This window comes from Bufo bufo, chromosome 4 (genome assembly GCF_905171765.1).
Source record: "Bufo bufo chromosome 4, aBufBuf1.1, whole genome shotgun sequence".
Lineage (NCBI taxonomy): Eukaryota > Metazoa > Chordata > Amphibia > Anura > Bufonidae > Bufo > Bufo bufo.
The window spans coordinates 427197326-427216577 of record NC_053392.1 but is presented as its reverse complement, the minus strand read 5'-3'; the positions used below and the strand labels follow the sequence as shown (position 1 = coordinate 427216577).

The 19252-nt window shown below is 44.6% G+C and overlaps 1 protein-coding gene across 2 annotated transcripts in view; it reads left to right on the top strand.

Annotated features, from left to right (window-relative positions):
• Positions 1-19252, top strand: part of MEMO1 (mediator of cell motility 1) — an 87693-nt gene that overhangs the window by 43278 nt on the left and 25163 nt on the right. For both annotated transcript variants that reach the window (XM_040429329.1, XM_040429330.1), the window contains exons 5-6: positions 2684-2795; positions 11436-11578. In XM_040429329.1, the coding sequence (XP_040285263.1) occupies positions 2684-2795; positions 11436-11578 (255 nt within the window). The remainder of the gene's footprint in view (positions 1-2683; positions 2796-11435; positions 11579-19252) is intronic.

The following is a 19252-nucleotide window of genomic DNA, read 5'->3' as shown; positions in this document are numbered from 1 at the left end:
GAAGACTAATCAACTTCTAATTCAATACCTGGGCATGTTGAAGGGGAAAGCTGCCAGCAAGACTTCAATATCAAGATGGATCAAGTCCTGTATCCATCTAGCCTACCAGACAGAGGGTGTTTCTCCTCCACCGTTTCTCAAAGCTCACTCTACCAGGGCCCTAGCCACGTCCTGGGCCGAGGGTGCTTCAGCTTCCTTAGAGGACATCTGCCGTGCAGCCACATGGTCCAATCCATGTACATTTTTTAGGCATTACAAATTGGATGTTTCTGCAAATAGGGATTTAGCTTTTGGGCGTAGGGTCCTATCTGCAGTTGTCCCACACTAGGCTATTTTCCTATGTTATTTCCTCCATGTTTACTGCCGTTGTGGAGGCGTGGGGAAAAGACTTGCATTACTCTTACCGGTAATCGTTTTTTCCCTTTAGCCTCCACAACGGCAGGAGGAATTCCCCCCCCCCTCTCCCCCCCCAAGTTAGAGCATGCTGGCTCTGATTTTTGTATTTTGTTACTTATGTTCTTTATTAAACCTTCCTTGCATTTATCTCTGAGTACTAGGTTACTAACTGGAGAGGTAAGAGGGAGGGGGCCTTATATGGGCTGATCCACAAAGCTGTTTTCCTGTCCCTGAGAAGGCGGGATAATCTTCATGTTTACTGACGTTGTGGAGGCTAAAGGGAAAAAACGATTACCGGTAAGAGTAATGTAAGTCTTTTTTTTCTACGGAGTTGTGTGAGGGCTTGATTTTTGCGGAACGACTTGTAGTTTTCATTGGTATCATTGGAGTACTTTTTGATCGCGTTTTATTCAATTTTTTTTGGTGGCAATTAAGCAAAATGCAGCAATTCTGGCTTTTTTTTTATACAGCATTCTTTTTTATACAGCGTTTGTACGAAATAATTTTAAATATTTGTGTAGTGTGGGTCTTTACGGAGAAAGCAATACCAAATATGTGGAGGAGATTTTGTTTATGCAGTTTTTTCCATTGAAAAGCATTTTTTCAATGGGGAAAAAATGTATTTTTTAATAGATTTTTTAAATTTATTTAAATTATTATTATTTTTTTAACTTTAACCACAAGGTCAGCTTCTAAAATACAATACACTGGGGCACATTTATCAAACTGGTGTAAAGTAGAACTGGCTTAGTTGCCCCTTGCAACCAATCAGATTCCTCCTTTCATTTTCCAAATGAGCTGTCCAAAATGAAAGGAGCAATCTGGTTGCTATGGGTAATATAATTATTTATACCAGTTCTTTAAGGGAACCTCTCATCAACTTTATACTGACCTCATTGGGGGCAGCATAAATTAGTGATATAAATGCCGATTTCAGCGTTGTGTTACTCATGAGCTAAAAGTAAGTGGTTGCCGAGAACCAGCATCATAATCATTGCAGCCCAGGCCTTGAAAAGAGTCAAATCTACCTGAGAAGAGTCATAATTATCATAATTATTCATAATCTCCTGCTCTCCCCGTCTGTCTGCTGATGATAGGCAGTTCTCTCTTAGACAGAAATGGAGAAAACTAGGTAGACTCCTGTCAATCATCAGCAGGTGTGCAGGGAGAGCAGGAATTTATAAATAACCATGACTCTTCTCAGGTGGACATGACTCTTTACCAGGCCCAATCTGCAATGATTGTGATGTTGGTTCTCAGAAACCACTTGCTTTTAACTTTTAAATGACAGACCGCCGAAAACAACTCGCCTACCTCTACTTTATACTTCCGTTAGTATCGGCTGCATAAAGTTGATAACAGGTTCCTTTTTATACTTTTATGCCAGTTTGATAAATATGCTCCACTATTTCTATAGTGCATTGTATTTTAAAGTCAGTGCTTTACTGACATTGACCAGCAGGCTACGCCAGAGAGGTGCAGCCTACAGGGAAACACGAGAGGCAGGCTTGGGGCCTCTGCTAGGCCCCGGCCTGCTTGAGTACACCCACATCAACACCCCGCAGTCTCATATGGGAGACAGGAAGTCCACTCCCTCTGTAACAGTTTACATGCAGCGGGCGCCATAAGGGTTTAAACAGCCCAAATTGACTCTCATGTAACAGCCGTGCCCCTGCTCTCCACTGCATGGGAGACTAGTGCAGCTCTTAGACTGGGCTGCCGTAAAAAGGCAGCGGCACAGCCTAAGGCCCCTTAGTGCATGTGGGAGGTCACTAAGGGGTTAATGAATGCCATTCTCGTGCTTTTTTTTTGTTTGTTTTTGAGGACCCAAAGAAATGAATTAGTCCATGTGCAATCCACAAAGAAATGCGGATTAGACAAAGATGCTAAATACTGTTGTGTGCACAACCCCTAAGAGATCTGACCAATATCTGTCCAATCAGACCAATAGTTTAACGTTTATAACAAAAGAGCTGTGTGTGTAATGGGTCATCTGACCAATGATTGGTCAGGTAATCTGTTGGTGTAATACAGCCCATAGTCTTGGTAAGCTATGATCACCCTGGCTTACCAGGATGCACCCAAACTTCTGATATTTCATTACATTACAATGATACTCCTTGCTCTCCCTCTTGACCCTAAAACTGTATCGTTAGCAAAGCATTTGCAACGCCATATGCTCCACAGATTTATGTGTATTCTATGGGTATATGTACGGTACCGCCATGAAACTAGCTTTGCATAGCCTTATACTGATCTGGTCCCTCAACTTCTTTCCATATTTTAGTTTACGGAGATCTGTGGAAGACTGGGATGTTTGAGCGAATGTCTCTGCAAACAGATGAAGACGAGCACAGCATTGAAATGCATCTACCTTACACTGCTAAAACAATGGAAAGGTATGGCAGAATAAAGAATGGGTATATATCTGATACCACCATGAAACTAGTTTTTCACAGTTGTGTGCGGTTTATTTTGATCTGCTGAAGATGGAATGTCTTTCTTTTAAAGGCATTTTCCAGTTTCCGTAAAAAAAAGGTTTTAACCCCTTAAGGACACAGCCTTTTTACACCTTAGGACCAGGCCATTTTTTGAAAATCTGACCAGAGTCCCTTTAAGTGCTGATAACTTTAAAATGCTTTGACTTATCCAGGCCGTTCTGAGACTGTTTTTTCGTCACATATTGTACTTCATGACACTGGTAAAATGGAGTCAAAAAAAAATTTTTTTTTGCACCAAAAAATACCTAATTTAACAAAAATTTGAAAAAAAATTGCAAATTTCAAAGTTTCAGTTTCTCTACTTCTGTAATACATAGTAATACCCCCAAAAATTGTGATGACTTTACATTCCCCATATGTCTACTTCATGTTTGAATTGTTTTGGGAATGATATTTTATTTTTTGGGGATGTTATAAGGCTTAGAAGTTTAGAAGCAAATCTTGAAATTTTTCCGAAATTTACAAAAACTCAATTTCTAGGGACCAGTTCAGGTCTCAAGTCACTTTGCGAGGCTTACATTATAGAAACCACCCAAAAATGACCCCATCTAAGAAACTACACCCCTCAAGGTATTCAAAACTGATTTTGCATACGTTGTTAACCCTTTAGGTGTTGCACAAGAGTTATTGGCAAATAGGGAGGAAATTTGAGAATTTCATTTTTTTGTCTAATTTTTCATTTTAACCCATTTTTTCCACTAACAAACCAAGGGTTAACAGCCAAACAAGACTGTATCTTTATTGCCCTGACTCTGCCATTTACAGAAACACCCAATATGTGGCCGTAAACTACTGTACGGCCACACAGCGGGGCGTAGAGTGAAAGGTGCGCCGTTTGGTTTTTGGAAGGCAGATTTTGCTGGACTGGTTTATTTACACCATGTCCCATTTGAAGCCCCCTGATGCACCCCTAGAGGAGAAACTCCCTAAAAGTGACCCCATCTAAGAAACTACACCCCTCAAGGTATTCAAAACTGATTTTACATACGTCGTTAACCCTTTAGGTGTTGCACAAGAGTTATTGGCAAATGGCGATGAAATTTGAGAATTTCATTTTTTTGCCTAATTTTCCATTTTAACCCATTTTTTCCACTAACAAAGCAAGGGTTAACAGCCAAACAAGACTGTATCTTTATTGCCCTGACTCTGCTGTTTACAGAAACACCCCATATGTGGCCGTAAACTACTGTACGGGCACACAGCGGGGCGTAGAGTGAAAGGTGCGCCGTTTGGTTTTTGGAGGGCTGATTTTGCTGGACTGTTTTTTTGGCACCATGTCCCATTTGAAGCCCCCCTGATGCACCCCTAGATTATAAACTCCATAAAAGTGACCCCATCTAAGAAACTACACCCCTCAAGGTATTCAAAACTGATTTTACAAACTTTGTTAACCCTTTAGGTGTTGCACAAGATTTAATGGAAAATAGAGATACAATTTCAAAATTTCACTTTTTTGGCAGATTTTCCATTTTAATATTTTTTTTCCAGTTACAAAGCAAGGGTTAACAGCCAAACAAAACTCATTATTTATGGCCCTAATTCTGTAGTTTACAGAAACACCCCATATGTGGTCGTAAACAGCTGTACGGGCACACGGCAGGGCGCAGAAGGAAAGGAACACCATATGGTTTTTGGAAGGCATATTTTGCTGGACTGGTTTTTTTGACACCATGTCCCATTTGAAGCCCCCCTGATGCACCCCTAGAGTAGAAACTCCAAAAAAGTGACCCCATTTTAGAAACTACGGGATAGGGTGGCAGTTTTGTTGGTACTAGTTTAGGGTACATATGATTTTTGGTTGCTCTATATTACACTTTTTGTGCGGCAAGGTAACAAGAAATAGCTTTTTTGGCACCGTTTTTTTTTTTTGTTATTTACAACATTCATCTGACAGGTTAGATCATGTGGTAATTTTATAGAGCAGGTTGTCACGGACGCGGAGATACCTAATATGTATACAATTTTTTTTATTTATGTAAGTTTTACACAATGATTTCATTTTTAAAACCCAAAAAATGTTTTAGTGTCTCCATAGTCTAAGAGCCATAGTTTTTTCAGTTTTTGGGCGATTATCTTAAGTAGGGTCTCATTTTTTGCGGGATGAGATGACGGTTTGATTGGCATCTATTTTGGGGTGCATATGACTTTTTGATTGCTTGCTATTACACTTTTTGTGACGTAAGATGACAAAAAATGGCTTTTTTTACACCGTTTTTATTTTTATTTTTTTACGGTGGTCATCTGAGGGGTTAGATCATGTGATATTTTTATAGAGCCGGGCGATACGGACGCGGCGATACCTAATATGTATACTTTTTTTTTATTTATGTAAGTTTTACACAATGATTTCATTTTTGAAACAAAAAAAATCATGTTTTAGTGTTTCCATAGTCTAAGAGCCATAGTTTTTTCAGTTTTTGGGCGATTATCTTGGGTAGGGTATGATTTTTGCGGGATGAGATGACGGTTTGATTGTTACAATTTTGGCGTACATGCGACTTTTTTGATCACTTTTATTACCTTTTTTGGGAAGTAAGGTGGGCAAAATTTCAATTTCATCATAGTTTTTTATTTTTTATTTTTATGGTGTTCACCGTTCGGGTAAAGTAACATGACCGTTTTATAGATCAGGTCGTTACGGACGCGGCGATACCAAACATGTGTAGGGAATTTTATTTTTTTCATTTTTTATCAGTGATAAATGTGTTTTTTGATTTTTACTTTTTTTTCACTTTTATTCACTTTTTTTTGACCCAGACCCACTTGGTTCTTGAAGATCCAGTGGGTCTGATGTCTGTATAATACAGTACAGTACAATATATATTGTTCTGTACTGTATTTTACTTACACTGAACAGATCTATGCCTTTCAGCACAGATCTGTTCAGCACCATGGACAGCAGGACGCCTGAGAGGCGTCCTGTTGCCATGGGAACCTTCCCCGTCTGCTCAGTACTGCTCAGAACTTCGCAGACGGGGAAGGGTAAGGAGGGGATCTCTCGGGGGGCTCTCTCCCTCTCCATCGGGGGGCTGCAAAGGCACAGCAGCCCCCCGATGGGAGAGGGAGGGAGCTCCCTGCGCTGTTAACCTTTTCCATACAGCGGTCCGTACGGACCGCTGTATGGAAAGGGTTAAACGGCTGACATCGCATCGCAGATGTCAGCCGTTTATACCAGGGTGCCAGCAATGTGCTGGCACCCTGGTATCCCCACTAGACACCAACGATTATACAAGGGGAGGCGGGCGGGGGATCGCGATCCCGCCTGCCGCACCGCCCGCCTCCCGCACCGCCCACACCGCCCGCAACCCTCCCCCTGCACCTCCCGCCACCATAAAAATCATTCGGGGGTGCAGGGGGGGGGTGAATAAAACTTTTTTTAGGCATATAAAGTTTCTGATCCCCGCGGTCAGGGACCGCGGGGACCAGAAATTGCAGAAATCGCAGCAAACCGCAGGTCTGAATTGACCTGCGGTTTGCCGCGATCGCCGACATGGGGGGGTCACGGGACCCCCCCGCGCATTTAGCCTAGGTGCCTGCTCAATGATTTGAGCAGGCACCGGGTTCCGATCACTGCCAGACGCACGGCAGTGATCGAAAATACACAGGGCGTACATGTCCTTAAGTACCAGGGCACAAGGGCGTACCTGTACGCCCTATGTCCTTAAGAGGTTAAATGTTGCAATTAAAACCTGTGTATTGAGTTTTTTTTGTGCTTTTTAAGATTGTTGTTTGCTGTGGATGATTGGAAAGCTTCAAGCCCAGAAAATGTTTTTAGAAATGCTTAGTATTATGGACTAGGAGAAATATTTTGCTTAAAGGGCTTCTCCAAATCTTTGACATTGATGCCCATCCTTAGGAATCAGACTCTCAGCACCCCTACCCATCAGCTGAATAAAGGAGCTGCGTTATTGAGCTGTAGAACCAGGCAGAATCACTACAAAGTGTCTGGCACTGTTCTGCCTGAGTAACAATGAGGATGTGGTGCTCCGTGACTTCTTTAGTCAATCAGCAGGTATGCTGGGAGTTGGACCCCCTTTTCTTTTACACTCAATAGGTGCAATATTAACTTCTAATTTTATAATATATTGTTATAGAGGTCACAGCTCCTCTCTTTTCGAATTACGAGCTTTAAATCACCTGCTTACCTTCTCAAAGCCATATAGTTAAAATGTTGTTCCTGTCTTGCAAAATAATTGTATGTCGCTAGGATAGTTGAAGTTTAGTATGGTGCCAGATCAGCCTTAAAGGGTTTATCCGCAATTTTATTTTTTTATAGTTCCCCCCCCCCCCCCCCCCCCCCCCCCTCTTTCCTTCATGTGATTCAGAGATGTTGAAAACATCCCTACCGAGCCAGCGCTGCGCTGGACGGTTTAATATGGTTGTGGGCACATCCTGTATTATATGCCTTACATTCAGTACGTGATCCTAGCCAATTACAACCTGCGATGTACGTGGGTTGCTCCTGTACAAGTGCAACTCACTAACATCGCAGGTTTTAACTGGGCTTCGATCATGTGCCGAATGTGCGGCACGAGAACCAGGAAGCGTCCGCAACCTAATTACACCAGGGAGCGCAGAACTGGCCCAGTAGGAATGTTTTCAACATTATCACTGAATCACATGAAGGAGGGTAACCCCTTTTATTAAATTCTGTCTGCCTGCACAAAGAGTTTCCTAAAACCACAAGGAAATGAAAGACAGCTCCATTACATGTAATTTACGATTGACACATTTTATTTGCTTGGATCAGAAACCCATTTATTAAGGCTTCCTTCGCACACAAATTTGTTCTGCCATTCTTTACTGCAAAAAAAAACAAAAACATTTGTGTTTTTGTGTATTCTTAATGACATTTATGTGTTGGCACATTTTCCTCTATAGAGAAAGACGTGGAAAAAACCCTGAAAAATCCCTGAAAAGCCATTGCTTCAACATGCTGCATTAAGAAAAAATCGCCAATAAAAATCTATGTGTAAAAATACACCTTAAGGCCTCATGCACACGACCGTTGTGTGCATCCGTGTCCGTTGTTCCGTTTTCCGTGATTTTCAGCGGACCCATTGACTTTCAATGGCTCCGTTGAAAACTCGGAAGATGCACCGTTTGTCATCCGCGTCCGTGATCCGTGTTTCCTGTCCGTCAAAAAAATATGACCTGTCCTATTTTATTTGACTGACAACGGTTCGCGGACCCATTCAAGTCAATGGGTCCGTGAAAAAACACGGAGGCACACAAGATTGCCGTCCGTGATCAGTGTCCGTAGGCTACTTTCGCACAGACGGATCCGCAGACCCGTCTGCATACAGCTTTTTCAGAGCCGAGTTTTCACATCGTGAAAACTCAGATCCGACAGTATATTCTAACACAGAGGTGTTCCCATAGTGATGGGGACGCTTCAAGTTAGAATATACTAAGAACTGTGTACATGACTGCCCCCGGTTAATTGTGTGTATCATAGCCCCCTGTAAGAGATCAGGTGCTGCTAGGCAGCAGGGGGCAGACCCACCTCCCTCCCCAGTTTTAAATTCACTGGTGGCCAGTGCGGCCCCCCCCCCCTCCCTCCCCTGTATTAAATTCATTGGTGGCCAGTGCGGCCCCCCTCCCTCCCCTGTATTAAATTCATTGGTGGCCAGTGCGGCCTCCCCTCTCCCCCCCCCCAACCCCCTAATTAAAATCCCCCCCCATCATTGGTGGCAGCGGAGAGTTCCGATCGGAGTCCCAGTTTAATCGCTGGGGCTCCGGTAACCATGGCAACCAGGACGCTACTGCAGACCTGGCTGCCATGGTTACTTGGCAATTTTAGAAGCATTATACTTACCTGCGCTGTCTGTGACCGGCCGGGCGCTCCTCCTACTGGTAAGTGAAAGGTCTGTGTGGGGCATTGCTTATAGCACAGACCTTTCACTTACCAGTAGGAGGAGCGCCCGGCCGGTCACAGACAGCGCAGGTAAGTATAATGCTTCTAAAATTGCAAAGTAACTATGGCAGCCAGGACTGCAGTAGCGTCCTGGTTGCCATGGTAACCGATCGGAGCGCCAGCGATTAAACTGGGACTCCGATCGGAACTCTCCGCTGCCACCAATGATGGGGGGGGGGGTGATTTTAATTAGGGGGGGGGGGGAGAGTGGAGGCCGCACTGGCCACCAATGAATTTAATACAGGGGAGGGAGGGGGGGGCCGCACTGGCCACCAATGAATTAAATACAGGGGAGGGAGGGAGGGGAGGCCGCACTGGTCACCAATGAATTGAATACAGGGGAGGGAGGGAGGGGAGGCCGCACTGGTCACCAATGAATTGAATACAAGGGAGGGAGGGAGGGGGGGGGGCCGCACTGGCCACCAATGAATTGAATACAGGGGAGGGAGGGGGGGCTGCACTGGCCACTAATGAATTTAACCTGATCTCTTACAGGGGGCTATGATACGCACAATTAACCCCTCAAGTGCGGCACCTGAGGGGTTAATTGTGCGGATCACAGCCCCCTGTAAGAGATCGGGTGCTGCCAGGCAGCAGGGGGCAGTCATGTACACAGTTCTTAGTATATTCTAACTTGAGGTGTCCCCATCACTATGGGAACGCCTCTGTGTTAGAATATACTGTCGGATCTGAGTTTTCACGATCTAACTCAAATCCGATGGTATATTCTAACATAGAGGCGTTCCCATGGTAATGGGGACACTTCAAGTTAAAATATACCATCGGTTTGGAGAAAACTCTGATCCGATGGTATATTAATAGGGACTCCTGACTTTACATTGAAAGTCAATGGGGGACGGATCCGTTTGCAATTGCACCATATTGTGTCAACGTCAAACGGATCCGTCCCCATGGACTTGCATTGTAAGTCAGGACGGATCCGTTTGGCTCCGCACAGCCAGGCGGACACCAAACCGACTTTTTTTTACTTTCCTTCAAAATCAAGGAAGACACACGGAAACAAAAACGGATCACGGAACAACGGAACCCCGTTTTGCGGACCGTGAAAAAATACTGTCGTGTGCATGAGGCCTAAATGAGGTTTTACTATTGTACTCACTTTTATTATACCACCTGGCTAAGGATCGAATCAGGGATGAGCGCTGGAACAAATACCCGTTCCTTCTAATTGCCCCTTGTAAAGGTAGGAACAGTCATTCAGGCCCAGTCATGTGCAGTGATCGATCGTCTATTCCTATTCCTTGCCCACTCTTAGCTCAAAGGCCTAAATTAAAGGCACCTAAGAAAGTGTTCAGTCGCAAACACGCTATTGAAAATACATTTTGTCACTTTTCTAATAATCACCAATGATTGTTTCAAAAATGTACAGTATTTCAGTCTGCGAACCACTTTTTTTGCTTAAAATGTAGCTATTCTTATTTAGTTCATAATTCTGTTCTGATTAATCTTGTATCTTTATAGGGATTAGGGTATTTTTGTAATGTTTGTCACAAAACTCAAAATCCTCTCGCAACAGGCCAAGTTAAAGGACGCTCTCTACTTCTAAATGTGCAGGAAACAGCCTTTTTTTCCACTTGCTAATACCAGGGGCATAGACGGAGGGGCATGTTACCAGATCTATCAGTCAGCGACCTCCATTGTGCACAGCATTCAGAACTAACAAATGCGCAGTGCTGTGCACAGGCTTATTTAGTGAAGAGCGCTGATTGATGGGTCTGCTCACATGCCCATCCATCAGCCACGAATGTTGGGACCAGAGCACTGCACTGTGAGGTGAGTAGGACTGATCTTCGCCAGGGAGCATCAGTTCAGTAATGAGAACGTCGGTGCCACCCTGGTGATAGCATTTTCATGCTTATAAAAATGGGTAGAATGTGGCCAACCTCTTAAAGCAAATCTCATCCGCACACTGCATGATAACTTGTATTGCCAATAATAAATCCTCTGCATGTAAATTTACGCTGTGGGCCTCCACCGCCGATCCTCTGCAGTGCATAGGGTGAACACCGCTGCAGAGTCTCCAGAGGAACCTGCGCCTTATAGCCTTACCATAAGGGGTGTTCAGATGATGATTTGTATCATAAACAGAGCTATGACCCCTGTAAAGATACATTTGTAAAGTTAATCAGTACAGAATATGAGACCTATTGAGTAAACTTTAACCCCTTTGCTCTCCTGAAGTGCATGGAGCAGAGTCATCAGCTGATCCCGCTCAATACGTGTTTGCAATGGCTGGGATCAGTGATGACGCTGATCCTAGTTGTTTAACCCCTCAGATGCCACAGTCAGTAGTGAGCATGGCATCTGTGGGGTTAGACAGAAGAAGAGAGTGAAATTGCAGGGCTTCGATCTTCGTAAAGTCTCCTAGGCCTGTCATAGTGAGCTGGTACAGCCTGTCAGAATCCCATAGACCTCAGTGCTATTCTATTGCAGTGTATTGTACAAATCCTCAAATCTACAAAAAAACTAATATTAAAATTCAATTCACCCCCTTTCCAATTTTACATACAAAAAATAAGCATAACCAGTATCTCTTTAACCACAGTCATGTCTTGTATAACATCTTTGCCTTTGCTAACCCTTCTGTATTTCTCTTTTAGCCATAAAGATGAGTTTACCATTGTTCCTGTGTTGGTTGGAGCACTTAGCGAATCAAAGGAACAAGAATTTGGGAAACTTTTTAGCAAATACTTAGCAGATCCAACTAACCTCTTTGTAATTTCCTCAGATTTTTGTCATTGGGGTAAGTAAGAGATCTGCCTAGTTAACTAAACAGGAAATCTATAGTTTAAAAATGACTTCAAAGCCCACAGGATTTAAATGAATGAAGTGCAGGTTTTACGGAATCATTTCCCACAGAACTATAGATCAGTCTGCCCAGCTTCTCCCGCTCTATAACCTGCTGCCTGCACTTCAGATACCGTGTTCAACATGACAGTTTCCCTTTAACCGCCTCCAGACCGCCTAACGCGCGGATGCGTCCTGGAGGCGGTCGATTCATTCCTCCTGGACGCACCCGTGCGTCATCTCGCGAGACGCGAGATTTTTGTCAGAGCCGGCCCGCGCATGCGCATCGCGGGCCGGCAAAAGTTAGAGGAGTATTTCGTCAGCAACCTGCCAGCCAATGATAGTCGCTGGCAGGTTGCTGATTTTAAAAAAATCAAATCACAAGCCATCTAACACCTTATATTTATAAATATAAGGTGTTAAATGGCTTCTCTGCTCCTCTGCTGGTCCTTTTGGTCGGTTGGTTCCAGCAGAGGAGCAGACATCACAGTGAGTACCCACCAACACCACACTTAGCCACAGATCACCCCCCATCACCCCCAATTAACCCCTTGATCGCCCCTGTTAATCACCTAGTGAAAGGGAAAAAGGTGATCAGTGTAAACTGTCACTTTTTTTTTCCACTGGTATTGACTGTTAGGTTTTAGGATAGTTTAGGCCCCTTGGTTAGGTAGTTAGCATCGGTTAGCGCCCAGCCCACCGCACCGCAGTCACTGTTTCGCTGATTAGCGTATCGCTAATCAGCTTTTGTACTTTTATAGTATCTGTAAGTGATCAAAACTGATCACAGTGAGATCTATAATTGTATTAGTGTCACCATAGCTCGCCCGCCACCCAAAACGCAGTGTTTGCCCGATCAGGCCTGATCGGTCGCCCACACGTGCGTTCACCCACGCCCGCCCCTCCGCAGTGACAAAAAATTTATTTATTTTTGATCACTACACAATCACTTTACAAGCGCTGTGGCGATAAAAAAATCTGTTTTGATATTTTTTATCAATCGCAGCGGCCTCCGGTACTTCGCTAGCCTCCCATTTGTAAGACAGGCTTGCTTTTTTTCTTGGGTAGTCTCAGGGAATACCCCTAAATTTAGTAGTCCAAATGTCAAACAGGGGGTATTCTTCTGAAGAGGCCTACAGGATTCTGACCCAGTCGGATGAGGAATGGGAACCCTCATCTGACGAATCTAGCGGGTCAGAATATGAACCTGTAGAAAGCAGTGGCAGTCTGACCCAAAGTTCGGACGAGGAGGTTGAGGTCCCTGATAGCACCAGGCGTACCCGGCCCCGTGTCGCTAGATCACAGGTTGCGCAGGATCTAGTACAACTGCCGTACAACATGGTGAAGTGGCGAGCACCAGAAAGGCAGTTGAAGCTGGTACGGTGGCACGTGCAGTAGTTACCCCGTCGCAGCCACCGCACAGACAGGGCCGTAGAGTCCCTGAGGTGCTGGCAAACCCTGATTGGCAGTCCCCAACTTCAGCCGCACCTGTAGTTCCCCCTTTCACCGCACAGTCTGGAGTTCGGGTTGAGACAGCTCAGATCGGTTCGGCACTGGGATTTTTTGAGCTGTTCTTGACTGCGGAGCTCTTGGACATAGTCGTGGCAGAAACAAATCGGTATGCCACTCAATTTATAGCCGCCAACCCGGGAAGCTTTTATGCCCAGCCTTTCCGGTGGAAACCAGTCCAAGTTTCCGAAATTAAGAATTTTCTGGGCCTTCTCCTCAACATGGGTCTAACCAAAAAGCATGAATTGCGGTCATATTGGTCCACGAACCCAATTCATCACATGCCCATGTTCTCTGCTGCTATGTCCAGGACACGAATTGAGACCATCCTGCGTTTCCTGCACTTTAGCGACAACAGCACCTCCCGTCCCAGAGGCCACCCAGCTTTTGACCGGCTCCACAAAATTCGGCCCCTCATAGACCACTTCAACAACAAATTTGCCGATTTGTATACCCTCTGAGCAAAACATCTGCGTAGACGAGTCCCTTATACATTTTACCGGGGCGCCTTGGCTTCAAACAATACATCCCAAGCAAGCGCGCTCGGTATGGGGTCAAATTGTATAAGCTCTGTGAAAGTGCCACAGGCTATACCCACAAATTTCGGATCTATGAGGGAAAAGATCAGACCCTGGAGCCGGTCGGTTTCCCTGACTACCTGGGGAGCAGTGGGAAGACAGTCTGGGACTTGGTGTCACCCTTATTTGGCAAGGGGTACCATCTTTATGTGGACAATTTTTACACAAGTGTGCCCCTAAGCACCAATAATGAATGACTCACAGAAGTGAGTACCCGTGCAGAGCCAGCACGTATGGTAGTACGCCAAAGAGAGAAAAATAGGGCTCGCACTCAATAATATTATAAATATATAAATTTTATTAGCGTCTCCATATGAGACAAATCACAATAAAAGCACATAGAAAACAGTAGATGGTGGAAAATGAGCACACAAAATGACACGGAGCACAACTAACACCTGGAATGGCAAATAGATACAGACAATGAGTATATAAATTAGAGTTGTTGCGATACCAAATTTTTGATTCGGTTTCGATACCATGAAAAAGTATTGCGATATTCGATACCACGCGAAAAAAATAAACAAAAAAAGCCACGTGCATTCCTCATTTTTAAAAATGGCGAATCGCGCAGTTTTTATTTTATTTTTTCTGTTCCGGCATTCACCACCTAGATTTTTTTTTTATATTTTAATAGTTTGGACTTTTCTGACGTGGCGATGTAATATGTTTATTTATATATTTTATATGTGAAATTGGGAAAAGGGGGTGATTTATACTTCATATTTTAGTGTTTTTTTTTTTTTCACTTTTTATTTAATAACTATTTCCCCCCTTAGGGGCTAGAACCTGGGATCTTTCATCCCTTTTCCTATTCACCCTGATAGATCTCTATCAGGGTGAATAGGACTCCACACTGTCCCTGCTGCTCTGTGCTTTGTGCACACAGCATCAGGGATGTTACCATGGCAACCAGGGCTTCTGTAGCGTCCTGGCTGCCATGGTAACCGATCGGAGCCCCAGGCTTACACAGCTGGGGCTCCGATCAGAAGCTGCCACTGCACCACCAATGAGGGGGAGTGGAGAGGCCACTGCCACCAATGATTTTAATACTGGAGGGTTGAGAGGGGCCGGCGCACTGTGCCACCAATGATTTTAATGGGATGGGGGGATTGAGGGGGGGGGGCACACTGCACCACCAATGATTTTACCCCTTTATACAGGAGGCGGGTACTAGCAGATCAGCGGCAGTTAACTGCCGCTGATCGCAGCTCCCTGTCAGGGGCAGGGTGCCGGCAATGCGATTCTGCTGCCGGCACCCGCCTCCTGTATGTGAGTCCAGACTTTCACTATTAGGCCACACAGAGCGGCGCCCAGCGATGTCTCAGCACTCACCATTTAGTCCTGGGCGCCGCTCCGTTCGCCCGCAGTGCCCCATTACTGTCTCCTCTCCTGCTCCACATGCTGCTGATTACTATCGGAGCGATGGGAGGAGACATCAGCTTCACTAGTGGGCGTTCCTTCTCCCTGGCTGTAGCGCTGTCCAATCGCAGCGCAGGGAAAAGGAACGCCCACTAGTGAAGCTGATGTCTCCTCCCATCGCTCCGATAGTAATCCTATCATTGGTGGCGCAGTGCGCCCGCCCCTCCTCCGCCCCTCTCTTCTCATTGCCGCCCCTCCTCCACCCCCTCTCTTCTCATTGCCGCCCCTCCTCCGCCCCTCTCTTCTCATTGCCGCCCCTCCTCCGCCCCTCTCTTCTCATTGGTGGCAGCGGCAGCAGCACAGGGGGAGGGAGGACAGCTTCCTTCTCCCCGTGCTGCTGAGAGAGAACATGAGCGCGCCGATAGCAGCGCGCTCATGTTCAGAGATACTAGACTGCGCAGAAGCGCAGCCCAGTATCGAAAAAACGGAAATCCCGGTATCGTATCGATACCGGGACAAAAGTATCGATTGGGTATCGAAATTTCGATACCCGCAACAACCCTAATATAAATATAGCACTAATGTGCATGTGGGCCAAACAGGATGTCAAAAATACATGTAGTCAGGCAAAACTATAGAAGCTAAGTAAAGGTATCATATATAGTAACCAAAATATACATATAAAGTGCAGAGTGCAAATATATCAAAGTACATGGATAGCAGAAGCTAAATAGTTCACTGTAAAGCCATAGACAAAGTACCTGTGTAGTGCTCCAGCAACCCCAACGTATGTTTCATGCAAGGCTTCTTCAGGGGGAGGTGTGAAGAAGCCTTGCGTGAAACGTACGTTGGGGTTGCTGGAGCACTACACAGGTACTTTGTCTATGGCTTTACAGTGAACTATTTAGCTTCTGCTATCCATGTACTTTGATATATTTGCACTCTGCACTTTATATGTATATTTTGGTTACTATATATGATACCTTTACTTAGCTTCTATAGTTTTGCCTGACTACATGTATTTTTGATATCCTGTTTGGCCCACATGCACATTAGTGCTATATTTATATACTCATTGTCTGTATCTATTTGCCATTCCAGGTGTTAGTTGTGCTCCGTGTCATTTTGTGTGCTCATTTTCCACCATCTACTGTTTTCTATGTGCTTTTATTGTGATTTGTCTCATATGGAGACGCTAATAAAATTTATATATTTATAATATTATTGAGTGCGAGCCCTATTTTTCTCTCTTTGGCGTACTACCACAAGTGTGCCCCTCTTCAGGCATTTGTTCCTAGAACAGATTGGCTGCTGTGGCACCGCGCGACCTAGTCGCCGGGGCTTCCCCCAACGGCTCGTTACCACCCGTCTTGCAAGGGGGGAGAGGGCTGCCTTGTGTAACGAAGAACTGCTCGCGGTGAAATGGAGAGACAAGCGTGACGTTTACATGCTCTCCTCCATTCACGCAGCCATGACAATACAAATTGAACGGGCAACCAGTGTCATTGAAAAGCCCCTCTCAGTCCACGACTATAACCTTCACATGGGAGGGGTGGACTTCAATGACCAGATGTTGGCTCCCTATTTAGTTTCCCGACGCACCAGACGCTGGTATAAGAAGGTGTCTGTATATTTGAGTCAATTGGCTGCATATAATAGTTTTGTTCTCTACAGTAAGGCTGGGAGAACAGGATCCTTCCTCAAATTTCAGGAAGAGATCATCGAGAACCTCCTGTATCCAGGAGGTTCCGTGGCCCCATCCACCAGTGTAGTGAGCCGTCTACACGAGCGACATTTCCCCAATGTCGTTGCTGGTACCTCAACCCAACTGTCACCCCGAAAAAGATGTTGTGTCTGTAGCAGGAGTGGAATAATGCGTGACACCCGCTATTTCTGTCCTGACCGCCCTGACCACCCTGCCCTATGCTTAGGGGAGTGTTTCCGGAAGTACCACACACAGGTACACTTCGCATAGGAATTGAATCTCACAGGACAGGCACACAGGGCTATTTGGGCCCTTACACTCACAGCTGCTGCTAACCTCTCCTTTCACCTGGGATAAAGTGCATAATGTACTTCGCCCCATCTTTGGGCGATTTGCGCTTTGCACATTGTCCCATGGGGAAGGAGAGGTTTGTCCTATAAAGGTAAAAAAAAATTAAGAAAAAATCACCGGTAAGCAAAAAAGTTAACGTTCAGTTCAAAAAGTTAAATAAAGTTTATATGTTCCGTTCAAATGTTATTATAAAGTTAATAAATTTATTGCGTTGCGGCCTGGTTTTTTCTTTTTTTTTTTTTTAACCTTCCAGGTGGACCAACCGATCGACTAGCTGCAGCACTGATGTGCATTCTGACAGAAGCATTGCGCTGCTGTCAGATTACACAAAAGTCGGTGTATGCGGCGCTGCAAGACGAGATTTCTCCTCTGCAGTAAAAGATACGTTTGCCGAGGCATATGAGCTGAGGAGGCGGCGGTGTTCACATACTTTGGCAAACACTTTGTATATAAAAAAATTAAAATAAATCCCGGCAATGATTTATTCATTCACATCGATTGATGTGAATGGAGAAATCGGGTTTGCCAGGGCATACGGGCTAAGTGGGTATGGATGTTGGGCGGAGCTCCTATGTCCTGGCAGACGCCTTTCCCTTTTTTTTTTTTTTTTTTTGGCAGAGATTTTTTCATCCACATTGATCGATGCGAATGAAGAAATCTGTGCCGTTCATTTTTTCTTTCAGCCCAGAGGCTGATCGAAAAAAAAAAATCTCATTACCCGTATGCTCAATATAAGGAGAATAGCAGAAACTCCTAATGCTGGCCATACATGTAATGATTGCGGAGACCCTCAAATGCCAGGGCAGTACAAACACCCCACAAATGACCCCACTTTGGAAAGAAGACACCCCAAGGTATTCGCTGAGGGGCATAATGAGTCCATGAAAGATTGAAATTTTTGTCCCAAATTAGCGGAAAGGGAGACTTTGTGAGGGAAATTTTTTTTTTATAAATTTCCGCTAACTTGTGGCAATTTTTTTTTTTTCGATGAACTCTCCATGCCCCTCATTGAATACCTTGGGGTGTCTTTTTTCCAAAATGGGGTCACATGTGGGGTATTTATACTGCCCTGGCATTTTAGGGGCTCTAAAGCGTGAGAGGAAGTCTGGGATCCAAATGTCTAAAAATGCCCTCCTAAAAGGAATTTGGGCCCCTTTGCGCATCTAGGCTGCAAAAAAGTGTCACACATCTGGTATCGCCATACTCAGGAGAAGTTGGGGAATGTGTTTTGGGGTGTCATTTTACATATACTCATGCTGGGTGAGAGAAATATCTTGGTCAAATGCCAACTTTGTATAAAAAAAAATGGGAAAAGTTGTCTTTTGCCGAGATATTTCTCTCACCCAGCATGGGTATATGTAAAATGACACCCCAAAACACATTGCCCAACTTTTCCTTAGTACGGCGATACCAGATGTGTGACACTTTTTTGCAGCCTAGGTGGGCAAAGGGGCCCACATTCCAAAGAGCACCTTTAGGATTTCACAGGTCATTCTTTACACATTTTGATTTTAAACTACTTACCACACATTAGGGCCCCTAAATTGCCGGGGCAGTATAACTACCCCACAAGTGACCCCATTTTGAAAAGAAGACACCCCAAGGTATTCCGTGAGGGGCATGGCGAGTTCCTGGAATTTTTTATTTTTTGTCACAAGTTAGCGGAAAATGATGATGATTTTTATATATTTTTTTTTCCTTACAAAGTCTCATATTCCACTAACTTGTGACAAAAAATAAAAACTTCCATGAACTCACTATGCCCATCACGAAATACCTTGGTGTCTTCTTTCCAAAATGGGGTCACTTGTGGGGTAGTTATACTGCCCTGGCATTTTAGTGTCCCTAATGTGTGGGAAGTAGTTTGAAATCAAAATGTGTAAAAAATGCCCTGTGAAATCCTAAAGGTGCTCTTCGGAATGTGGGCCCCTTTGCCCACCTAGGCTGCAAAAAAGTGTCACACATGTGGTATCGCCGTACTCAGGAGAAGTTGGGCAATGTGTTTTGGGGTGTCATTTTACATATACCCATGCTGGGTGAGATAAATATCCCGGTCAAATGCCAACTTTGTATAAGAAAATGGGAAAAGTTGTCGTTTGCCGAGATATTTCTCTCACCCAGCATG